At 38.1% G+C, this 20,676-nt stretch overlaps 1 protein-coding gene across 1 annotated transcript in view; it reads left to right on the top strand.

Annotated features, from left to right (window-relative positions):
* Positions 1-20,676, top strand: part of LRP1B (LDL receptor related protein 1B) — a 1,686,774-nt gene that overhangs the window by 1,004,018 nt on the left and 662,080 nt on the right. The window contains exons 24-26 of the mRNA XM_045298375.1: positions 6,264-6,395; positions 7,672-7,899; positions 18,620-18,794. Coding sequence (XP_045154310.1) covers positions 6,264-6,395; positions 7,672-7,899; positions 18,620-18,794 — 535 coding nt within the window. The remainder of the gene's footprint in view (positions 1-6,263; positions 6,396-7,671; positions 7,900-18,619; positions 18,795-20,676) is intronic.

The raw sequence follows: 20,676 nt of genomic DNA on the forward strand, positions 1-20,676 counted from the left end.
TAGAGTACAAGAAAAGTCTTTTTTCAATAATTTTATATAAGAAATTAGACCCTATCAATTTTTTACTTCTAGCACAATTTGACTAGGTTCTTAAATATCATATTTCATTTCAACATTTGCATATATTTCATTTGAATTTACTAGATATCTTTTTTCTGGTGAGAATGTTGTTTGCATGAAATATAATCGAATGTTGTTTGCATGAAATAAAATTATTTTTAATGATATTTCTTCACAGTCTTGTGTGAATGCATAATTAATGATTAGTTCTACTCTAAAGTACTGCAAATATAGATTGATCTCATTGAACCTGTGATGTGCTTTATGGCATCAACTAGAATCTCAAATTTTTAGAATGCTGCCATTTTACATTACAAACTTACATACATACATACATTGATAAGCATGCATACAAATTCAAATACCCTTAGGCCTAACTAAGAAAGAAATACCATACTCATTGTATTATGAAAAATGTATTGTGTATGTGTATAAGGCACAGTATCAGCCTGCATAATATTATAAGCTAGCTCAGAGTTTGATCAACTGATCCTTGAAATAAATTAAGCTCTCTCCCTATTTAAAAATAAATACATAGGAATAAACAGCTACACCCACTTGTTCCTGTCTTGTTTATCGCTGCTTTCGACTTTATAATGCCAGAGCTGTCAAGAGCAGAGGTCCTGTGACACTGGAAATATTTACTGTCTGCTATTTTACATAAAAAGCTTGCCAAACCCGGCTTAACTTTAACAACTAGTATATACTGGTGTAAAATGCTTATGTCACAGACAAATTAAAAAATAGGGTTGATTTCACTGCCATTTAGTTGATAACAATTTAGAAGGATCCTGTACTTTTTCATAGGACTACTAGTCTTATGTTTATCTTCTGGAGAGGCTGGTAGATTTGAACCACTGACCTTACAGTTAGCAGTCCAAACACCACCAGGGCTCCTTAGAAAATAAACAGTGTGAACACAGTTCAGGAGCACCCTATTTGCCTCCTCTGCCTTCCCCTGTGCCATTGGGAGGGCCAGACCTGTCTCCATGCTCTACCCGTCACCCTTCTTGGCTTATTCTGATACTGATCTTCCTCCCACAGAATTCTACTTTTATGCTGGATTCAGTAATTACTTGCAATGGCCACATTCACAGACAATAGGCACAATTATGAGGTTTCATAAGTGATGTCAATAGGCTACCACAAGTCAGGATCAGTAAAGTTAGGGATACAGTCCTTGCATTGCCAGCAACACCTCTCCTTAGCCACCAGCCAGGTCTCTCTGTGGTCCTCAGCATCTGCCTTCACGCACCAGGAAGCTTGGTCCTCAGCATCTGCCTTCACGCACCAGTCGATCGGCCTCACAGTCTCACAGTTTCAGCGACACTCTTCCTGTTCTGCCTCATGAGTTTGCTATATCAACTTCTAGTCTCAATCTGGCTGCTTGGCTTGGTCCATCATCTCCATGCCAGTAGTCTCTGATGCCTCTGGTCTTGGCTTCAGCCACCTCAGGCAGAGATGTCAAACATGCGCTTTTCCGATGACCCTGGGCTTTCTCTCTCTATGTCTGCTTCTGAGATGACTTCATACAAAGGGGAGCAGTGGCTTTGATAGGTATCTGGCTTTCAGCACACCCTACCCCCAAAGAAAATAGAGGAGAGTGAAATTACATTGACTAAGGGAACACTCCACCTGTATCCTATAACAGAGGTCACCCTCCAAAATGGGATTCTAGCCAGAGGCACAGATTGCTGAATTATGGAATGATGGCAAGAAGGACCAGAGTAATTGACTCAGACAGCAAACAGTATATTGTCTAATGGCTTCTCTAAACTAAAACCTATTGTTGTCGAGTTTTTTCTGTCTGACCCATGGCCATCCCAAGTGTGTCAGAGTAGAACGGTGCCCCATGGGCTTTCAATGGCTGGGTTTCCATAAGTAAATCATCAGGTCTATTTCTCCAGGTGCTTCTGGGTACTCTCAAATTCCATATTGATTGATGAATAAACATGCAGGTTAACTGTTTGTACATTAGGCCGCTTATAATTAATTTCAAAAGTTGATTTAAAGACCAGTGTTTTGTGTACTCAGTCATTGAAACGAACATGCAGTGATGAGAGAAATTGATTAGCCTGAACTCCTTAGCAAAGATGTCATCAGAGAAGAGCGACTTGAGCTTGCTCACAAAGGAACGTCAATATAGAAAGATGGTGACGGACGCCTAGAGAAGACAGTAACAACGTTGTAGTGGAAACGGCTCGCCTGTAGTCGGGAAGCACTGAATGGTTCATTGTTACATATGTGTGCTGTGTACATACAAGTAGCTGTGCCTGGCAATGACTGATGTGTTCAGAACAGGTGTTGGCAGTGCCCCAGTATACCAGTGATATGATCATAGGGGTCATTCGAGGTGAAGAAGAATTGTATGTTGGAAGAGGAGATTGTCCCAGTAGGACACAAATGTTACAGGAAGTCCACGTATCTTGAAAACTTATTAAATGAGAGTGCTTTTATTAAAGATATCATCAATCTTCCTTAACCACAAAACTTTAACTTGAAAATCATTCTTTTCACTTCTTTTTTTGCTCTGAACAGAAAATAGGTGAGGATAAAGAAGGATAGGGTGAATAGCAACAGGTTTTATACCTGTCTGGGTCCAATTGAGGTGTTTTGGAGTAGGAAGAAAAGAATGAGACTTTGGGAAGCCTTCCAGGGTAATTAGCAAAACAAATATATGATCTAGGCTGTGTTTATGTGAAACTTAAAACCAAGGTATTTAAGACAAATAATTAAGAGATTATTGCAAGCAGAGGATGTAGAGGATTTAAATTGAGCCAATTGACCATAGAATTGGAGAAAACGAGGATGGGAAGTAGAATCTTAAATTCTTTTGTGCAATTATGATTTTCTCCTCTTACGTTCTAGATTGTTTCATAGCACCTGGAACAATATTTTTTTGCTTAATAAATGTTTATTGAATGTTTTTTAGAGAGTATTAGAGGTGTCTCTGAGGGTCTTTGGTCACCTTGAGTTTAGTCGAAATGAATTACTAGTATAGCAGTCTTTGAATGGCATCTGCGAAGGTTGCTTTATAGCCTCCAATGAATGGTCATCGAACCATTGGGATAGCCTTGTTCTTACAGGAGTTTGTAAACTACATTTTGATATTGGATTTTTCAACAGTATTTCTCATAAAATAGTTAATTGCTTTATATCAGAGGTTGGCAAACATCATCTAAAAAGAACCAGATAACAAATATTCTAAGAACATTTCTGGCTATATGACCCTTTGATGAAACAGCTCATCTGATATTGTATTATGAAAGCAGTTATAGATAATAGGAAAACTAATGAACATGGCTTTGTCCCAATAAAACTTTTATTTACAAAATCAGACGGTTGATCAAATTTGCCGCAGTGGTCATCATTTGCTAAACCCTGCTTTATATTAAAATGTGAGTATTATGAATGAACAGTACTAATCAGATAATTATGATACGTGAATGTATTCAAATGTAAAAGGAAATTTTAAAGTTTTAAACTACATTCTTTCAAGTTGAGACGAGATGAAAAAATAAAGTTTGAAATCCCTGCAGATTTTTCAGTGTGAAGTACAAACTACTATGAATTATACTTTATAATATTGTGAATACAAATGTTTAGCTGCAGAATTTTGCCCTCCCACCCACACTTTTGTATGTATGTACAAATGCAATATCTTGTCTTTCCCATTCAAATGAATTTTATCACAATTATAGGATGCTGAGATGATTCTCCAAAGTGGAATGATTGCACGTGCCACAGATGATGTTTTTCATTCTGCTAAGAAGAATAACATTTCTATGTTAACGTTTTTGAACATTTATCCCCTGCCTTCCTGCTTACTCTCCCTCTCACCCCTCTGAGAAAATGGTGTGGGGGTCAAGTCAGCTACGCAGAGGGGAAGGAAAACCCACCTCCACCTCTTCCCAAGGTGCTTCCAGTACGGCAGAGGTCAGACAGGGCCTCAACCCTGGATATCTGGATCCTCTACTGACATCCCCTGGCCCTTCCGCAGCACCAGACCTGTCAGCTGCATTTGAGAATCTATTGCAAGAGCCACCCAGAATTCACAGGCAATATTCATGTTCACGGGGTTTATTAGAGAAGGTATAATATTACAAGTTAAGATAAAAACTTTAAGGAGACTGCTTTTTATCTTCAGCACCTCTTCTCAGCCATGCTAGCAGGCACTTAAAACTGTTGCCACAAGGTCTCTGGCCCACATGGGCAACTCTTACAATTGCCTTTTAGTGTTAATAAATGTTCATAGGGCTCTCCACTCTGGAAGCCAGTTTCCTGTGAGAAGACACTCCACTGCATTCATTCTGTGGGCCAGTAAGCTCTTTGTGCCCTCTCAGAGTCTCAGTGCTGTGGCCTCTGTTGGCTCTGGTTCTGGTGTCCCTTCACACACACTGCCAATCCTTCAGGCAGCGATCACATGTGCACTCAGCTGGTGGCCCTTCTTTTTGATGGACACGGGGTTCTCTCTTCCTGCCCCTAGATGGCACACAAGCTGGCCACTGGCATGGCAGCACTGGTCACTCCCAGAGGTAGAGTCTGCTGCACCTTGTTTACATGCTCCTATTTGGTGAGAATTGTATAACGACTCTAGCCAGAAAAGCCACACCAAGTACATGTGCTTGACCTGGTCTTCATTTCCCTTTCTGGGCATTTCCTTCTCAATCGCACTATTTATTTTACCAAGTGTCGAAATGTCTGCGTTCTCTGTTAATATTTACCAGAGCTCCGTAGTCCTAACCCGGGTATCTAATGGATTTTCCGACAGTACACCTTATTCTTTCTGCCTTATCTTCTGAAAGTCCCTTCCTCTTCAGTAACCTGTACACTCACTAATCACTATTCCTCTAACATGTAATTCTTACACACAAAGATCTCACCAAACCAAATGCTAGTGTATCGACTACACCTCAGACTGACGCCATAGGACAGAGTGGAGCTGCCCATGGGGTTTCCAAGTCTGCAATCTTTGTGCAAATCAGACTGGCACACAGTTAAGAGGGAAGAAAGAGTAGAAAAATAGTGCCTTTTTTGTGTGAGTAAGAAAAAGCGCAAACGAATCTGAAGGACTATAGTTTCCACTCTTTTCTGAGGTTTTGTTGTTCTTAAAGATTTTCTTTTAAGTTGCTTCCAGTTCTTGTGATCTCTTTTATAGATCCATTATTATTTTAGTAGTATTTTTAAGCAAATGTAGAGATGGAGTGTTTTTAGTCACCCTGGGATGTGGTGGGGGTGGGGGGCTGCTAAAAGGGTGAAAGGCCACTTTTTTAATAACATTTTGGTAATTTCTCATTGCCTCTCTCATTTGATTATATCCTTATGATTTTTCTTCTTTGTGCTTTAAAGCCGTAGAGGATATTAACTCTTCTGGACAATAGGTTCACCTGTTAGAAAAATGTCTTTAGCTGAAATTTAGCCATCTACTTCTGAAAGTTTTATTTTATTAGATAAGTGCTACAAAAATAAAACATGATTATATTTATTGGTCAATTAAGATGATGTTAGAGAAAATATACAAAATATTGAGGCAATGGCATTATGCTATGAAACAGAATATTCTCTTCTAAATTTAATTGAATCAGAACTTCTAATCTATAATTTAATAAGTATATGCATGGGGAGAAAATCATGGTCATGGAATTTAATAAAGCAAAAAAGATGACAAAGAAGTAGGTGACTTAATAATGAAGGAAGGTAAACTTCCTTCGCCTAAAGCCTCCGGATTCAAAACAATCCTGAATGTCTTGAAGAAATGATATATGTGTACTAGTCATTTCTGGCATGCTAAGGCCAGAAAGGAGCCGTTATGTAGTAGGTAAGAAAATAACATCCATTACAACTCCCAAAGTTTGTAATAAAGAGTTGATTATACATAAAATCCAAAAACAATTCCAAATGGTAACCAAAAGAAATTCCTAAAAAAAAAAAAAGGTTGCAAAAAACAAAGGGGTCCCTGCCCGTCTTCTCAGCGGAATCTGAAGATGAGAACCTTAGCTGTTTAACTTTTGAGGAGGAAAAAATGTTTTTATTAAGGTACTTACTAAGCATTATTGTCATTAGTGTCATATTAATCAGCTAGTGATGCGTGCGGAGTAGGGACTTGCACTTTGAATCATTGAAGGAATTGCCCCTGTCAACCTCAGAGGCGCCCTAATACATTCCTCCTTGTCTACTACCAATATCTCACGGTGTGATTACAGCTCCCAACCCGTGTGCAGCTAATGAAGGCAAAGGCCCCTGCTCTCACCTGTGTCTGATCAATCACAACAGCAGCGCTGCTTGTGCATGCCCCCACCTGATGAAGCTTTCCTCAGACCAGAAGACCTGCTACGGTAAAGTTCGTACTTTCTTACTTACCTAAATGGAACTGCCTTCTATGTAAAAGGAATCAGATTGTACTCAGAGTAAAGCAGAAGGGGCTTAAGTTTTCTTGATTTTTTAAAATTAGGTTGTGCTACCTCCAGACATTATTAAATGATTCATCTACATGTAAAAGCCTGACAAAGTCCTTATGTACATGATATGTTGCAGTTTACTACCTTACTCATTCTCCCCCTGCTAGCTTTTTATTTGGCATATCAGCAGAATTTATCTCTGCAAAGCAGGGCGATTTGGAACTGAAAGTGCAATATCAGAGGACGAGGGTGGAGGGTACCTGAAGACAGAGAGGCTTAGCAGCCGCCTTCTCCTTGGACTCTTCTTCTAAAGCCACATTTGCATCACTCTATGGAGAATTATCCAGTGGAGGGGGAAGGGAGTGATAAAATAAAGTATGTAACTAGAAACTAATTTTATGAACTATTGAAAAGGCCTATTTAAACTAAAATATAAAGATAAAAAGTCCTGAAGGACAATCAGAGCCGTTTTTTGTTTTTGTTTTCCAGAGAGAGAGCCGTTTTGTTTTAAGTATTTTTTCTTTCATTGAAAGTTCAAGTAAGAGGACCCTGAACTCATTAATTAAAACAAACACATTTTTAAATAATAATAACATCTCCTATAACAAACATAATTTCAAAGAGAGCAACACAATACAATGCCCATGACTCCTGCTGTTGATATTTCACAAGTTCAGTGTGAGACATGTGCCTATGAAGGAAAATAATGAAATGGTTCCCAAAGTTTGTAATGATTGATAGAAGAAACAGGAATATAATTTGTAATGTCAGTATTAAATTTATTCAATGATGGTGTGAGAAAGTGTTCTATTTGATGAAAAATTAATACACTATTTTATTTAGGTAAAAATGTCATACATTCAAGAGCAAACATGTTAGTATGACAATTCATAGGGTCCATATGTTGTAGCAAGTTTGTTTGAATGTCCTGCTTTGAAAGCATGATAGAGAATTTCTCGTCATTGCTAGCAAAAGAAAAATGCTGACTTTAGGAATCCAAGTTATTTTGCATTTTTTTCTATTAGGAAATTTTATTGAAAATACATTCATCGCTTGTGCCCTAATGGCTCCATCAAATATTAATTATGATTTTCTGAGGTTAAAAAAATCTATTAACTAGCCTGCAAGTAATATTTTAGAATTCCTAGATGGTTTTTAACTTTCCAACTTTTTAAGAGAAAAACACTTCACATCTCTTCTTTTCCCCCTTTAGAAATGAAAAAATTCCTTCTTTATGCAAGGCGTTCTGAAATCAGAGGAGTGGATATTGACAATCCATATTTCAACTTTATCACGGCCTTTACAGTCCCTGATATTGATGATGTTACAGTGATTGATTTTGATGCATCGGAAGAACGTTTATACTGGACGGATATTAAAACACAAACCATCAAGCGGGCCTTTATTAACGGAACTGGCTTGGAAACGGTTATTTCAAGAGGTAAACAACCTGCACATGTTACAACTTAAACAATGCGTTTGTTATTCAATTTGTAGTAATCACAGGAACTTTTACAATTCAATCTCGATTATCCCACTCTATGTTGCTAATTGAATGTTGGAATTAATAATTCAGAGATTTAATAATACACTACATCCTTCAATTGTTGAATGCTGTAATTATATTGCACACAGTAGAGTGATAACTAGAAATTTACTTTCACAAGAAGAAAAATAAATGTGGAATGGACTTCCTTAAATATTTTTGCTTGCGTGGAGGATAGATAGGACATTGAGAAGGAGCAATTACTTCATTTTCAGTTTCCTTCTGAACATCATTCTTCAGAGAACATATCCCCATACATCTCTGGGCATAGCAAATAGACTAATCCATGGGTTTTCAATAAGTATTAACAAATTAACTAATAAATAGAGTATTTTTTCTCAAGGTATGTGTTTGTGTGTGTATGTGTGTGTGTTTGTGTGTGTGTGTGTATGTGTGTGTGTGTGAGAGAGAGAGAGAGAGAGAGGGAGAGAGAGGCTTGAAACTGCAATTCTTGAATCCTCTAAATATTTGTCATTGAATTATCAAAATATTTGCTTAAATGTTGGCCCATCATGATCTGGAGCCTGATTATTAGTCCTTTATTAAATGAGTCTTTAAAGAACTTTTACTATTTGCCATGGATGTACCAATATGAATATTTAGATGAAAGATAGGAGAAGAAGTTATCACTAAATTTACAAAGCTATATAAAATATCTATGATTCAAAGCAAAATAAAAATGTCAAAGTAGACCCTACTTAATCTCTTAATAAAATCAGTTAGAAGAACAGATTTAAATCTCAGTACTGTCCAAAGGAATCTTCCTCATTAAAACCTGGAAGACTGGCCTGAGTCTTTGCATCTGTTGCATGAATCTATCTGACAACATTTAGCACTAAAGCACCCTTGCATTTAGGATAGAGCTTTGTTAAATAAACTGCTTATAGCTGGTTGAACTAGTTCCCTGAAGCATGTCAAAAGGGAAGTTGTGCTTTAAAAAGTTAATGAAAATATTTCCTCTATAGGAGAATTTTTTTCCACTTGGGAGTGGAGTAGGGGGTAGTGATGTTTAAAGAAACATAATTAGACTGAATTTTAAAATGGAATCGCCCATGTAAAGGTCATTTTAGTAAGTTGCCCTTGAGCTGGTTGTGATCCTGTAATAGAAGAAACGATTGCCTGGTCCTTCCTATGCCATCTCTAAAATCTTGGGGAGCTTGCGTTCCCTACTGCAGCCACGTGGTCATTCCATCTCACTCAGGGTGTCTTTGGCCTTCTCTGGCCTTTCGATGTACCGTGCATACTGCCCTTCACCCGCAACCAGTTCCCCACGACAACTCCAAAGTAAGCAAGTTCGAGGCACCGATCAAACACGGTTTGCCCTGATTTTTGGAACTATATCTTCAGAACTGTCTTAGGCTCAAAGCTCAGCTGAAATCTGTCAACTATTTGTGACAATGCTCATGTGTGAAATACCAGCACAGCAGCATTAGCTTCCAGCATCATCTTGCTGTCACCAAGTTGATTCAAACTCATAGTGACCCTATAAGATAGTTGAGATTTTAAAATTTTACAAGCATAGACAACCTCATCTTTCTCCCACTGAGTGGCTGGTGGATTCCAATTGTTGACCTTAGGGCTGGCACCTGGTATAACGCATCATGCGACTAGGGCTTCTCTCCAGCATCATAGCAAGAAGCAATCAAGGTTGATGCATCAGAGCACATGAAGCTGCTTTTAAGATTGACACTCATGTAGGTCGATTTTGCAGGAGGAATTCAGCATCATCAAACATGAAGCTATTCAAGCCCTTTGCCATGAATGCAAAGCGATTTTGAATCGCATAGAACACAAGATGTTCTATATGTATATAAAAAAGGGGTAGACGGTTCATATTTACTTAGAGGTATACTAAGTTGTATAATTAATCCTTAGGGGTATACTAAGTATGAATTATTGTTTGATAAAATCTAATAAGGTCATTTTTATTAACATCACACAACATATTTCTACTTCTTGGACACAGTTTAAAATTGCTTGCAATAATTAGAGTCATAATATTTTCTCAACGATAATGCATACATCTGTGAGGATCAAAGAGTATTCGTTCAATTACTTGGAGGAAGACTGCATTATTGTCTCCGAACCAGCAGCCATCTAAGAGAGATGTCAACTTGGTCTACTTGGAAGAAGCACACCATCCTCAGCCAACAAAGGATTGGAATCCATAGAATCTGAAGTCGAAGAAAGGATACATGTCAGAGCCTGAGTTCTGAGACTCCGGTGTGCAGTAGGGGAAGGAACAGTGGGAGCTCAAGATTCATTTTTGGAACTCTAAAGGAAATTGGCCTCTGGAGAATTTCCCCTATCTAAAACGGAGGGCTAGGAGGAAAGTGGTTTCTAAGCAGAGCGCTGGGGAGAAAGCAGTGTAGAAGATCAAAGTCATAAATCTTATCTGAATAGTTCAAACTTTGTCAATAGATCCCCCTGTGATGCAGGCTGGACCGGATCTGGTTTTGTATTGTTTTGTTTATTCATAGTAGAGTGTATCTCAGAGATGTTATGTCAATGGTGGTCACCTTCTTAAAGCTGTGATATATGCGCTTCCAGTTTGCAGTATATGAAATCCAGGACTGATGAATCTATAGGCACAGCAAGTACAGAAAGGGGGTGGGCTGGGGCATGGGGGGATGGGAGGGGCACAGGGAAGGAGGCGAGGTAAAAGGGAGACGTTGTCAAGGAGTCTATGTACAAAAACAATGTTTAGAAACTGTGGTAGCAATTGTACAATTCTACTTGACATGATTAAAAATGGAATGATAAATCATATGAATTAAATCCCAAGTAATACACACACACACACACACACACACACACACACACACAGGAGCAACATTCTATTCTGTTCTTTAAGATCACTGTGAACTGAAATGTACTCAATGGCAGTGGGTTGATAAAAGGTGGCAATAAGGGTATTTGAGACATAGAAGTAATCTAACTTGAATACAGAAATAGAGCTAAAGTTTACGGGATAGTTGTGAAAATGCTGTTGGCATTAATTCAGGTAAAATTAAGAGGAATAAAAGTAGAGTTGCTGAAGATATTTCCCCAAATCATCAATGAGTTCTTTCTCTAAAATAACAATAACTGTACGTTTAGGAAATGAAGATTTATGAACCAATCAGAAATGTATGCTTTCGTCTCTAATTTTCAAAGACAACAACATAGATTTAGGATATACACAGAGGCATTCAAAATTTCAAAACATAAATTAAGGACACTAAAGACGATATTGTATAGGTTAGAAAAGCATTATGTTAATGAAGGCAGTTACAGGCTACTGTTAAATCATGTGCAATGTTCTGTATTTGATGCTGGGTGGTGGATATTCATTTTCATTTCAAAATGCATATACACATGTATATATTGCTATACACATAAGAGGGTTAGTCATAATATAGCTACAAAATCCCAGAAATCATTTTTAAAATAGATATCAAAATGTAAATCCACTATGAATCAAGAAATGTTCCATCTCTATGAACGAAAGATGAGGGTCTATACTCCTGTAAAATCGTCCAGACTCCGACGGGGGGAGTTCTACTCTGTCCCCGACTCGTAGTCCATTTGATGGCCCTGGGAAAGCTGGGCTTCCGTATCTCTCATCATTCCCTGAAGCAATGGGCGCCCTTTCATTTACACCACCATGTCAAGACGGCGAGGCTGGCATTCTTGAGGGAAGCAGATTGGAATCTTTTTTATCGTTTTAGATTGGGAACTATAAGAAGTCTGAAGGGGCACGAATACGGTTGTGGGTGAATGGAGTAGTTTCTCAAGGAAATTCTCGTAGGGCTGCCCTTTCTACACCAGAAAAATATGTGTGTAGATGTTCATGTTAGAGAAAAGAAATTCTTTTCTGTTTGTTTATTTTTGTTTTTTCTTAACCCCCTCACCAATGCACTTTCATTGTCTTTAAACGTCTTCACAATAATCCCGTGTCCTTGGAAGAAATGTACCAAGACGATCCCTCTGGAAGCCTCCAGAGGGCAGTCACTCTCACCTTCTGAGCAGACCTCTGCCTTCATGTAATGATGTACCTGGCTCAACCTTGGAAGGTAATCAAGGTTTGGACTGGACTAGTATGGTTGTTTGTTTTTTAAGGCATTCTAATAAAACGAAGATCAGACAATTACTGAGAGAACTTGTCTGCAGTCATCATGAATTACCACAGAAACATGTTTAAACACATTTCAATATTTGTATTAAACCGATGTGTGTAATAAACTTAACCCAGTGCTCGCTTCGGCAGCACATATACTAAAATAAACAACCCAAAGAGCAGTACTTTTTGACTTACCCAGGTGTGCATGTGAGCACTGTGTTTGTATAATTTTCCAACTGTTGCAATAAATAGAATATTTATTGATTATAAAGTTCCCTTGAAAAAGCTTTCAAAATGGATGCCAGCTGATTTTTTAAACTTTGTTTCTAGGAATAAAAAAAAAAAATTGCCAAAAACATACCTAAAATAAGTTTTGCTTGAATATCATGAGTTTTAAGTCTATTTACCTGAGGAGAGTTTATAAGAGTGGAAATACTTTTCTTCTTTGAAGGTATACCCGAAGACAGATAAAACACTTTGCACCCACTTGCAAGACCCTGATGTGGGAAATCTACATCTTAGATATAAAAGAGTGTGGGTGTGTGGGTGTACACTACCTGGGAAGGTGCCCTCGGCTCACAGTGAATATTTTTGTAAAGGAATTTTCGCTTGAACCTCATTTTTCGTGATGGCTGATTTAAGAGAACAGTGTGGAGCTGTGAAACTCTGTTTTCAGCTCAGGGAAAAAGTCCCAGAGACTGTTGTGATGTTGAACACATCTTAGATTCTAAGACTTAGAAGGCCAGTACTCTGGGAAAAACTCAAGTGTATGAGTGGTTTACTCATTGCAAAAAAGGTGAAATGCCAATTGATGGCAACTTCCCAATTTCCGTGCACTGTTCTAATGACGGACCATGGAAGAGATGGGGACGTTATCTGGACTACCGTGGAGCTAGGTTCAGTCAAATGTCACAGAAGACTTGGGCCTAGGAGGGATCGCTGCAAAATGTGTGTCGGGTTCTGACTGACCAGCCAAAGAGCGTCAACTGGAAGCATGGTGTGCTTTGAACTGTTTTTCCAAAGTCATCACTGGTGATGACACATGGTGCTTTTCATAAAAAACACCAATCGAGCCAGTGGAAAATGCCATCACCTTACCCCTAAAAAGCTCGTCAAGTGAAATCAAAGATCAAGGCAATGCTCATTTGTTTGTTTTTTTATATAATGTGGGTAGTGGGTAGTGCATTTGAAGCCCATTCCATCAGGTCACACTAATTTTTTTTTAACCATCATTTTATTGTGGGTTCTTACAAGCCTTATAGTAATCTGTGTATATATCAATGTTATAAAGCATATTTGTACATATGTTGCCACCATTATTTTCTAAACATTTATATTCTATTTGAGCCCTTACATTATTTTCTAAACATTTACATTCTATTTGAGCCCTTACATTATTTTCTAAACATTTACATTCTATTTGAGCCCTTACATTATTTTCTAAACATTTACATTCTATTTACAGCTCCTCTTTTTACCCTCCTTAACCCCCTCCCACCCTCGTGACCCCTTGATAAGTTATAAATTATTATTGTTGTCTTATCTAACACCAACCACTGTCTCCCATCCCCTGTGATTTCTTACCCCCTACTCTCCCCACCTGCCATCTACCCTCCTGGTATTGCTACTCCCATTTCTGTTCCTGAGGGGTTTAGCTGACCTTGATTCCATGTGTCCTATGCTCTTATCGGTACTTGTGTACATGCTCTGACCTAGTCCGCAGTGAAAGACAAGGTTGGAACCATGATAGTGGGGATTGAGGAAACCTCAAGGAACCAGAGGAAATTGCGTATTTCATTGGTGCTTTATTTCACCTTGGATGACTCATCTCTTTCTTGCGACCCTTTTGTGAGGGGATATCCCATTGTCTACATATGGATTTGGGTCTCTGCTCTGACCCTCCTCAACAGTTTGTTTTTGTTTGTTTGTTTCTTTGTGGTCTTCGGATGCCTGTTACCTGATCCCATCGACACGTCGTGATCAGAAGGTTGGTGTGCTTCTTCAGTGAGGGCTTGTTCTCTAGCAGAGAAGAAACAAGACTGGTCACACTGTTAATCAAGCTTTCTAGTTAGAGGTTCTGAAAAGACTGCAGAGCAGTATGCGACAAAAATGGCCTGATTCATCCAGCTAGGGGACTGGTTTTCCCACTACAACAACACACCTGCTCATGCAGCCATCTCAGTGTGCCAGTTTGGGGAACAGCATGCCTCTCTTGCCCCACATACCTTACTCACCAGACCTCACTCTATGCAACATATTTTTTGTTTCCACAAATGAAGAGGGACATGAAAGGACAGCAATTTGATGAAAAAGAAGAGGTGAAGAAAAAAATGAGGGAAGTGCTGTCAGCCATTCAAACAGATGAGTTTGAAAAATATTTCCAAGAATGGAATCACAGATTTGAGAAAAGTATTACATGTAATTGAGAGTACTTTGAAGGGGATAAGGTTGTTTTGTAAAAAAAGTTAAATATATAGCTTTGAAAAAACAAAGTCTGTGGGGTACCCTCTTATATCTCAAGCAGAGAATTTGAAGTAACTATCCCGTTTTAAATTTGTATTTATATATATGTCAATACATTTACATGCTTATCCTTTCCCGCCTTCCTTTAAGACATTCTGTGCTCTGTTTCATTCTCTCTGAATGATGACTTTCATTTGTTGTTCAGGCAGTTCTGATGCATAGTGGCCCAGTGTACAACAGAAGGAATCAACCACTCACTCCTGCGCTGCCATCCTCACAGCTGCTCTTGCATGGCAACCACGGTGTCAATCCATATTGTCCAGGGTCTCCCTCCGTCTCACTGCCTCTCCACATTGGGAAGCATGATGTCCTTTTCTCTGGTAATAGCCCCAGAGGACAGGAAGGGCTATCTTGTCATCCTGGTCTCTAAGATGCCTTTGCATTGTCCTTCTTCCAAGACAAATTTGTTTGTCCTTCTAGCAGTTCATGGTGCTTTCAATGTTCTTCTTCAGCACCATAAATCAAATGTGTTGATTCTGTTTTGGTCTTCCTTATTCAAAGTCCAACGTTCACATGCATATGAAGCTATGCAAAATACCTTGGCTTGGGCCAGGTGCACTTTTGTCCTCAAAGTAACATTCTTGCTTTTCATTGCTTTAAAGAGGTGTGCGAAGTAGATTTACTCAATGCAAGGAGTCCTTCGATGTCTTGGCTGCTGCTTCCAGGAGTACCGGTTGTGGATCCAAGCAGGAGGACATCCTTAAAAACTGCAGTTTTTCTGTTTATCATGCTTCTTATTGGTTGTAAGGATTTTCTTTTACATTGATTTGTAAGCCACCCTGAAAACTAAAATCCTTGATCTTTTGCACCAAATGCTTCAAGTCTTCCTCATTTTCAGCACACAAAGTTGTGTTATCTGCATATTTCCTCCAATTCTGCTACCTTAAATGTTCCTTCATTTCAACGAAAATCCTAGTGATCATCTCCCCAAAGTGCTGTTACCTGAAAGATATTTAATCTTTGTTTTTCAAAGATAAATTTGTTGAACAAACACAAAATTCCGAGGCCTGTTTTCCCACAACCATTAGTAGATGTCATTCCACCACATTGGTTCCCCTTATGGTTTTAGAGATGCCCAATGCCCAATGCCAAGCCATTGTTACTCTTTTGTAGTGATGTGCTTTTCTCTCTGTGTTTATCATCATTAAACATATAAAATGTTTTATGGCAATTAAAATATGTAATACTCCCTATAGTGTCATTAAAAATAAAAAACACCATAGAGCATACAAGAAAAACCACTGAATCATCTCTGCTTTTTCTTATCTTTTCTCTCTAGCCTTTTTGGAAATGGATTAGACTTGTTCTCTTACTTGCCTTTTGTTTTTCTGCATTGTCTCCAGTTCATTTATGTTGCATTCATTCTCAGCTCAGCTATGCCTGGCCTTCTGTTTAATCACTCCAATTAGCTTAAAGTTTCCAGGAGATTTATTTTTTCTTATTGTCTTCTTTTAAAATTATATAAAGTTCCTTTTGGTTCTTACTCATATATTATATGTGAATTTTGATAAGTAATTACTATCCCTTGGTTTTAATGTCCCATTTCTAAATCTTTAAAATACTCCACTCATTTTCTTTGTTTTACAAGCATTACTTCAAAGATATGGAGACTTTGGAAGTTTAAACCTGCTCCTTATAGTTTATCTCCATTCTAACTCTTCTTTTTCATTGTTTTGTGATATGTGTGCTGCATTTATTTATTTCTCCTGATGAGCTTCAAAATCATCAAGAAGATAGTAGGTTTGGTTTATGTATTTTCAATAAATAGCTCCATGAAACAGAATTAAAAAATGTAGATGGTATAAGCTACTTGGCTAAAGATTTTTTAAAAACAATGGCAAACAGCCTGAAACACGAACCCAAATATTTTTCATTACAGCAATATTGTGTCTTGTCAACAAATTGAGTCTAATGGATATAGAACAAAGGGTAATACAGATCTTGGGGTAGCAATGAAATAAATAAGAGAAGGCATGCTTAGTTTCACAGAAAGACAAGGATGCTTATCAATAGAAGAGGGACATGGATGATGATACTTAAAAATAAAGAGTGGAACTTTGGAATTGAAAATGAAGAAAGGTCACATTTGAAATTCACCAACTTACCAGTAAAGTATTGATGAAAACTTACTTGCTGAGTAATTATTGATTTAAGAAAAATGTAAACCTGAGTCGTCTTCAAATGGCACTCTGATGACGATTTATTTAGAAATAATACACAGGATTTTTCAACAAGAATGAAGACTCAACTGAGACTGAGGATCAAACAATACTGAATTTTGTGCCAGAAGCCAGACTGCTGAGCATCCATGTTCTTTTAAACTTGGCTGTGTAGTGGTTACACGTTGAGCTGTGATCTGCGTGGTCTGAAGTTTAAAGACACCCTTGGTTCTGCAGGAGAGAAACTGGGCTTTCTACTCCTGCCATTAGTTGCAGTCTCAGAAACCCCACTGCGGGGCGCGATGAGTCAGCCCTGACCCAATGGCACTGGGTTTGGTGTTTTTGTTTTGTTGTTTTTAACTGACTATCAAATTTTAAAATTCTAGCTTTTTCACGTTAGAAATTTTTAAAGATCGCATTTTTGCTTCTTTTGAACAATTATAAAATGAGTTTTTGTCGGTAGGGGCCATCGAGGCAGTTCTGACCCATAGCGACGACGCTGTGCACAACAGAGCACAGCACTGCCAGTCCTTCCCCATCCTCACACTTGTTCCACGTCTGAGCCGGTGTCACAGCCACTGCGACAAGTCGTCTCCTTGAGGGCCTTCCCCTCCTTCGCTGCCCTGTCACGTTGGCAAACATGAGAGCTTGGAAACGTTGTCAAATAGAAGGGGAAGAGGCAGAAGTAAAACTGGAGCTAAGTAATGTCTGCTTTGTGGTTCTGGCTCCTAGATGTCCATCAAGTGTAACCACATACTTTGAGTAACAGAAACACTATCACCTGGGAGGCCATCGGAACTGCAGAATCTTGGCCAATCCTCACCACCGAATGAATCAGAACCCTCATTAACACTATTTCCAGCTGCCTTATATACTTTAAAAGCACTGGTTTAGAAAACTCCAGAATTAAACTATACTAGAAATATGTAACCATTAAGTAATGATCTTAAAGTATGTGTGAATTTAAAAATGCTTATGATAATCTCATCATTCATAACCTGAAAATAAAAGTAATAAACAAGATGGATGAATAGTCAAATGCTATGTATAATCTTGTCTACTTTATATCATAATATTTAATAGATTTCTCATTTAAAACTTTTTTATTTTGAGCATATTTTCATTTAATTAAACTTTGCAATTGTATTTAAATCTAAGTTCTATTTATGTTTTAAAGGTATCTAAGTGAATCATTGAAGAATGGCCTCCAATATTCTTATTGGTTCAAATAAATACAAACTTAATTAAATCTCAGTAATTTCTGTAGAGTCCACATTACAGGAATGGTAACAGGTTTTGGATTCGTTTTTCATATCTCAGTCAATTCTTGTTAATTATCTACTCTGAAAGATGTTCAACTCCGGTGATTGTTTTAGAAAAGTTGAATTGTTTTATTTCACTCTGATAACAAATTGGCACCTAAAACATAAAATAGCCCATTTGTTGATAGACCAGAAGTGCTTCTTCCTAAATAGGAAGATGTGCTACCGGCTGGAGAAGCTATTGCTCTCATTTGAATTTTGGTCACCTTGGACCATAAGACTGGGGCCTATGTCTGCCTGTAAGTGTTTACTAGTGAATCATTGACTGTTAGTGTAATTTCGATGCTAATTGCTGCTTCAGGTCTTCAAATGGCTCAACATTAAGACATTAATGATTATTCATGCCTTCAGAAGCACCCATAAGGGAAGGAGATTACAATCTTTTACAATTTTAGCTAACAAATTAAGTATAAATTAAATTTTCTTGAGACTGAAAACAACTTAATTAGGAAAGCCAACAGAATGAGAAACTTCATTCACTTTTTAATGTTCTCTTTCCTCTGTCACAGATATTCAGAGTATCCGAGGGCTTGCAGTGGATTGGTTATCCCGTAATTTATACTGGATTAGCTCAGAATTTGATGAAACTCAAATTAATGTGGCCCGGTTAGATGGCTCTTTGAAAACTTCAATTATCCATGGGATCGATAAGCCACAGTGTCTTGCGGCTCACCCAGTCAGGGGGTAAAGTATGATTATTATTTTTTTATTATTATTATTTTTTAAGTTAATCCAAAATACCACAAACCTGTACTTCATTTTTCTACATATGTTTATGTTTATGTTATATATGTGTGTATATATATGTATATGAATATCTATGTATCCATATATATGTCCAATGTGTATATGGACAAGGAGACTTCAAAATGTTTTATAAATTTTCCATAATCTTTTATCTCCCTCTTTTTTAACTTTTTTTCCCATGAACTTCGTGAAGCCCCTTACCATTGTATATAGCAGACGCCCTAGTGACTCAATGATTAAACATCCCATAGTGAAAAAGACCTGATTTGCTCCTATAAAAATTGTTCTTGATTTTAGGAGCTTTTGTGTCAGCTCTGACTCATGCGGGCCCCATGCACAACGGAACCCAGTATTTTCTGATTCCGCATCATCCTCACCAATATTCCTATATTTAAACCCGTCATTGAGTCACTATGTGAATTCCTCTGGTAGAAGGGCCCTAGGAAGTTCTATGGAACATTGTTACTCTGTCCCATAAGGTCATTATGAGTAGGAGTGTGTTCCTATATGTGTGTGCATATATAAGAAGATGTGTGTGTGAATATGTATATATGAGTATGTGTTTACAGGTATAAACTCACTGCCATGTATGAATGCTCACTCACAGACACCCTACACACCAGAGTAGAACAGTCCCACATTGTTCCCAAGGCTGTAAGTCTTTCCAGGGTCAGGCTACCTCACATTCCTTCCACGGAAGAACAGGTAGGTGTCGGTTAGGAGGCAAGCACAATGTTTTGACCACCGTGCCACCAGTGCCCATTTATAGATGCAAGATATTCATAAATGGAATGAAAATAGAATGGGGTTTTTGCCATGAAATTTTTGAAGCCCCTGTGTAGAACATTTTTATTAGGTGTGTCCTCTGACTTAAACAATGTGATACATAAGTGAGGATTCCTGGTCATGTAATGGGTCAGATGTGGCTGCTGAACTTGAGGTTCTTAGCTCAAACCCAACATTCACTTTTCAGAAGAAAGTGAAATGCCCCAGGGCTGTTCCATTAGAATGGGTGTCCTTAAGGTGGCTATTTGTTGGAATCAATTTGATGGCAGTGTGTTTTGAGGGATTACACATGCATGCACACACACACACACACACACACACACACACGCACACACGCACACACGCACATCTCCTACATTTAAAACCTATATATGTGTATATATACAACATTGTATATATATAATGATATATATTATGCATACATATACATGGTTTAATCCAGATGACACATTATATCAATTTTTAAAAAGTAAATGGAAATATAGAAACTATAACAAGGATTCCAATGAGAGAGTTCTCATGTCTGAGGAAAAGTTATTTTTTTCTATAGTTTCTACAACAGCACATTGGATAAAGCACCTGCCTGCTACCCTAAAGGTCAGTCATTCGAATGCACCAGCTAACTGCTCTGCACTTGAAATACATGGCCAATGGCCTGCGTAGACATTTATGATCTCAGAGATGCCCGGAGACCTTCTGCTGTGTCCGAAGGGTCTCTATGAGTGGGAAATGACCCACCAGCAGGGAGTTTATGATCTGGAGCATAATAAAATGTCACTAGTATGTGTTTCCTAGAAGCAACAGGTCAGGATAAAGAGATGCAGAGGAAAGTAATTGGTTCCCATTAGAATGTCAGTTGTTAATATATTATTTATCACATGTTGATGTCCGGGCCAATGCTGAGCACATCAAATTCCACCACCATTTTTGTTCTTTATCATGAACCTTAGAAAGGGTTCTCTAGAGCTAAAGCAAGTGCTATTTCCCCATCCTTCTTAAGGAAACACCCAAATTAGTTTTGTCTATGTGTTTC

Source organism: Echinops telfairi, unplaced genomic scaffold (assembly GCF_000313985.2).
Source record: "Echinops telfairi isolate 266 unplaced genomic scaffold, ASM31398v2 ScPeMD7_4;HRSCAF=17, whole genome shotgun sequence".
In the NCBI taxonomy this organism is placed as follows: domain Eukaryota; kingdom Metazoa; phylum Chordata; class Mammalia; order Afrosoricida; family Tenrecidae; genus Echinops; species Echinops telfairi.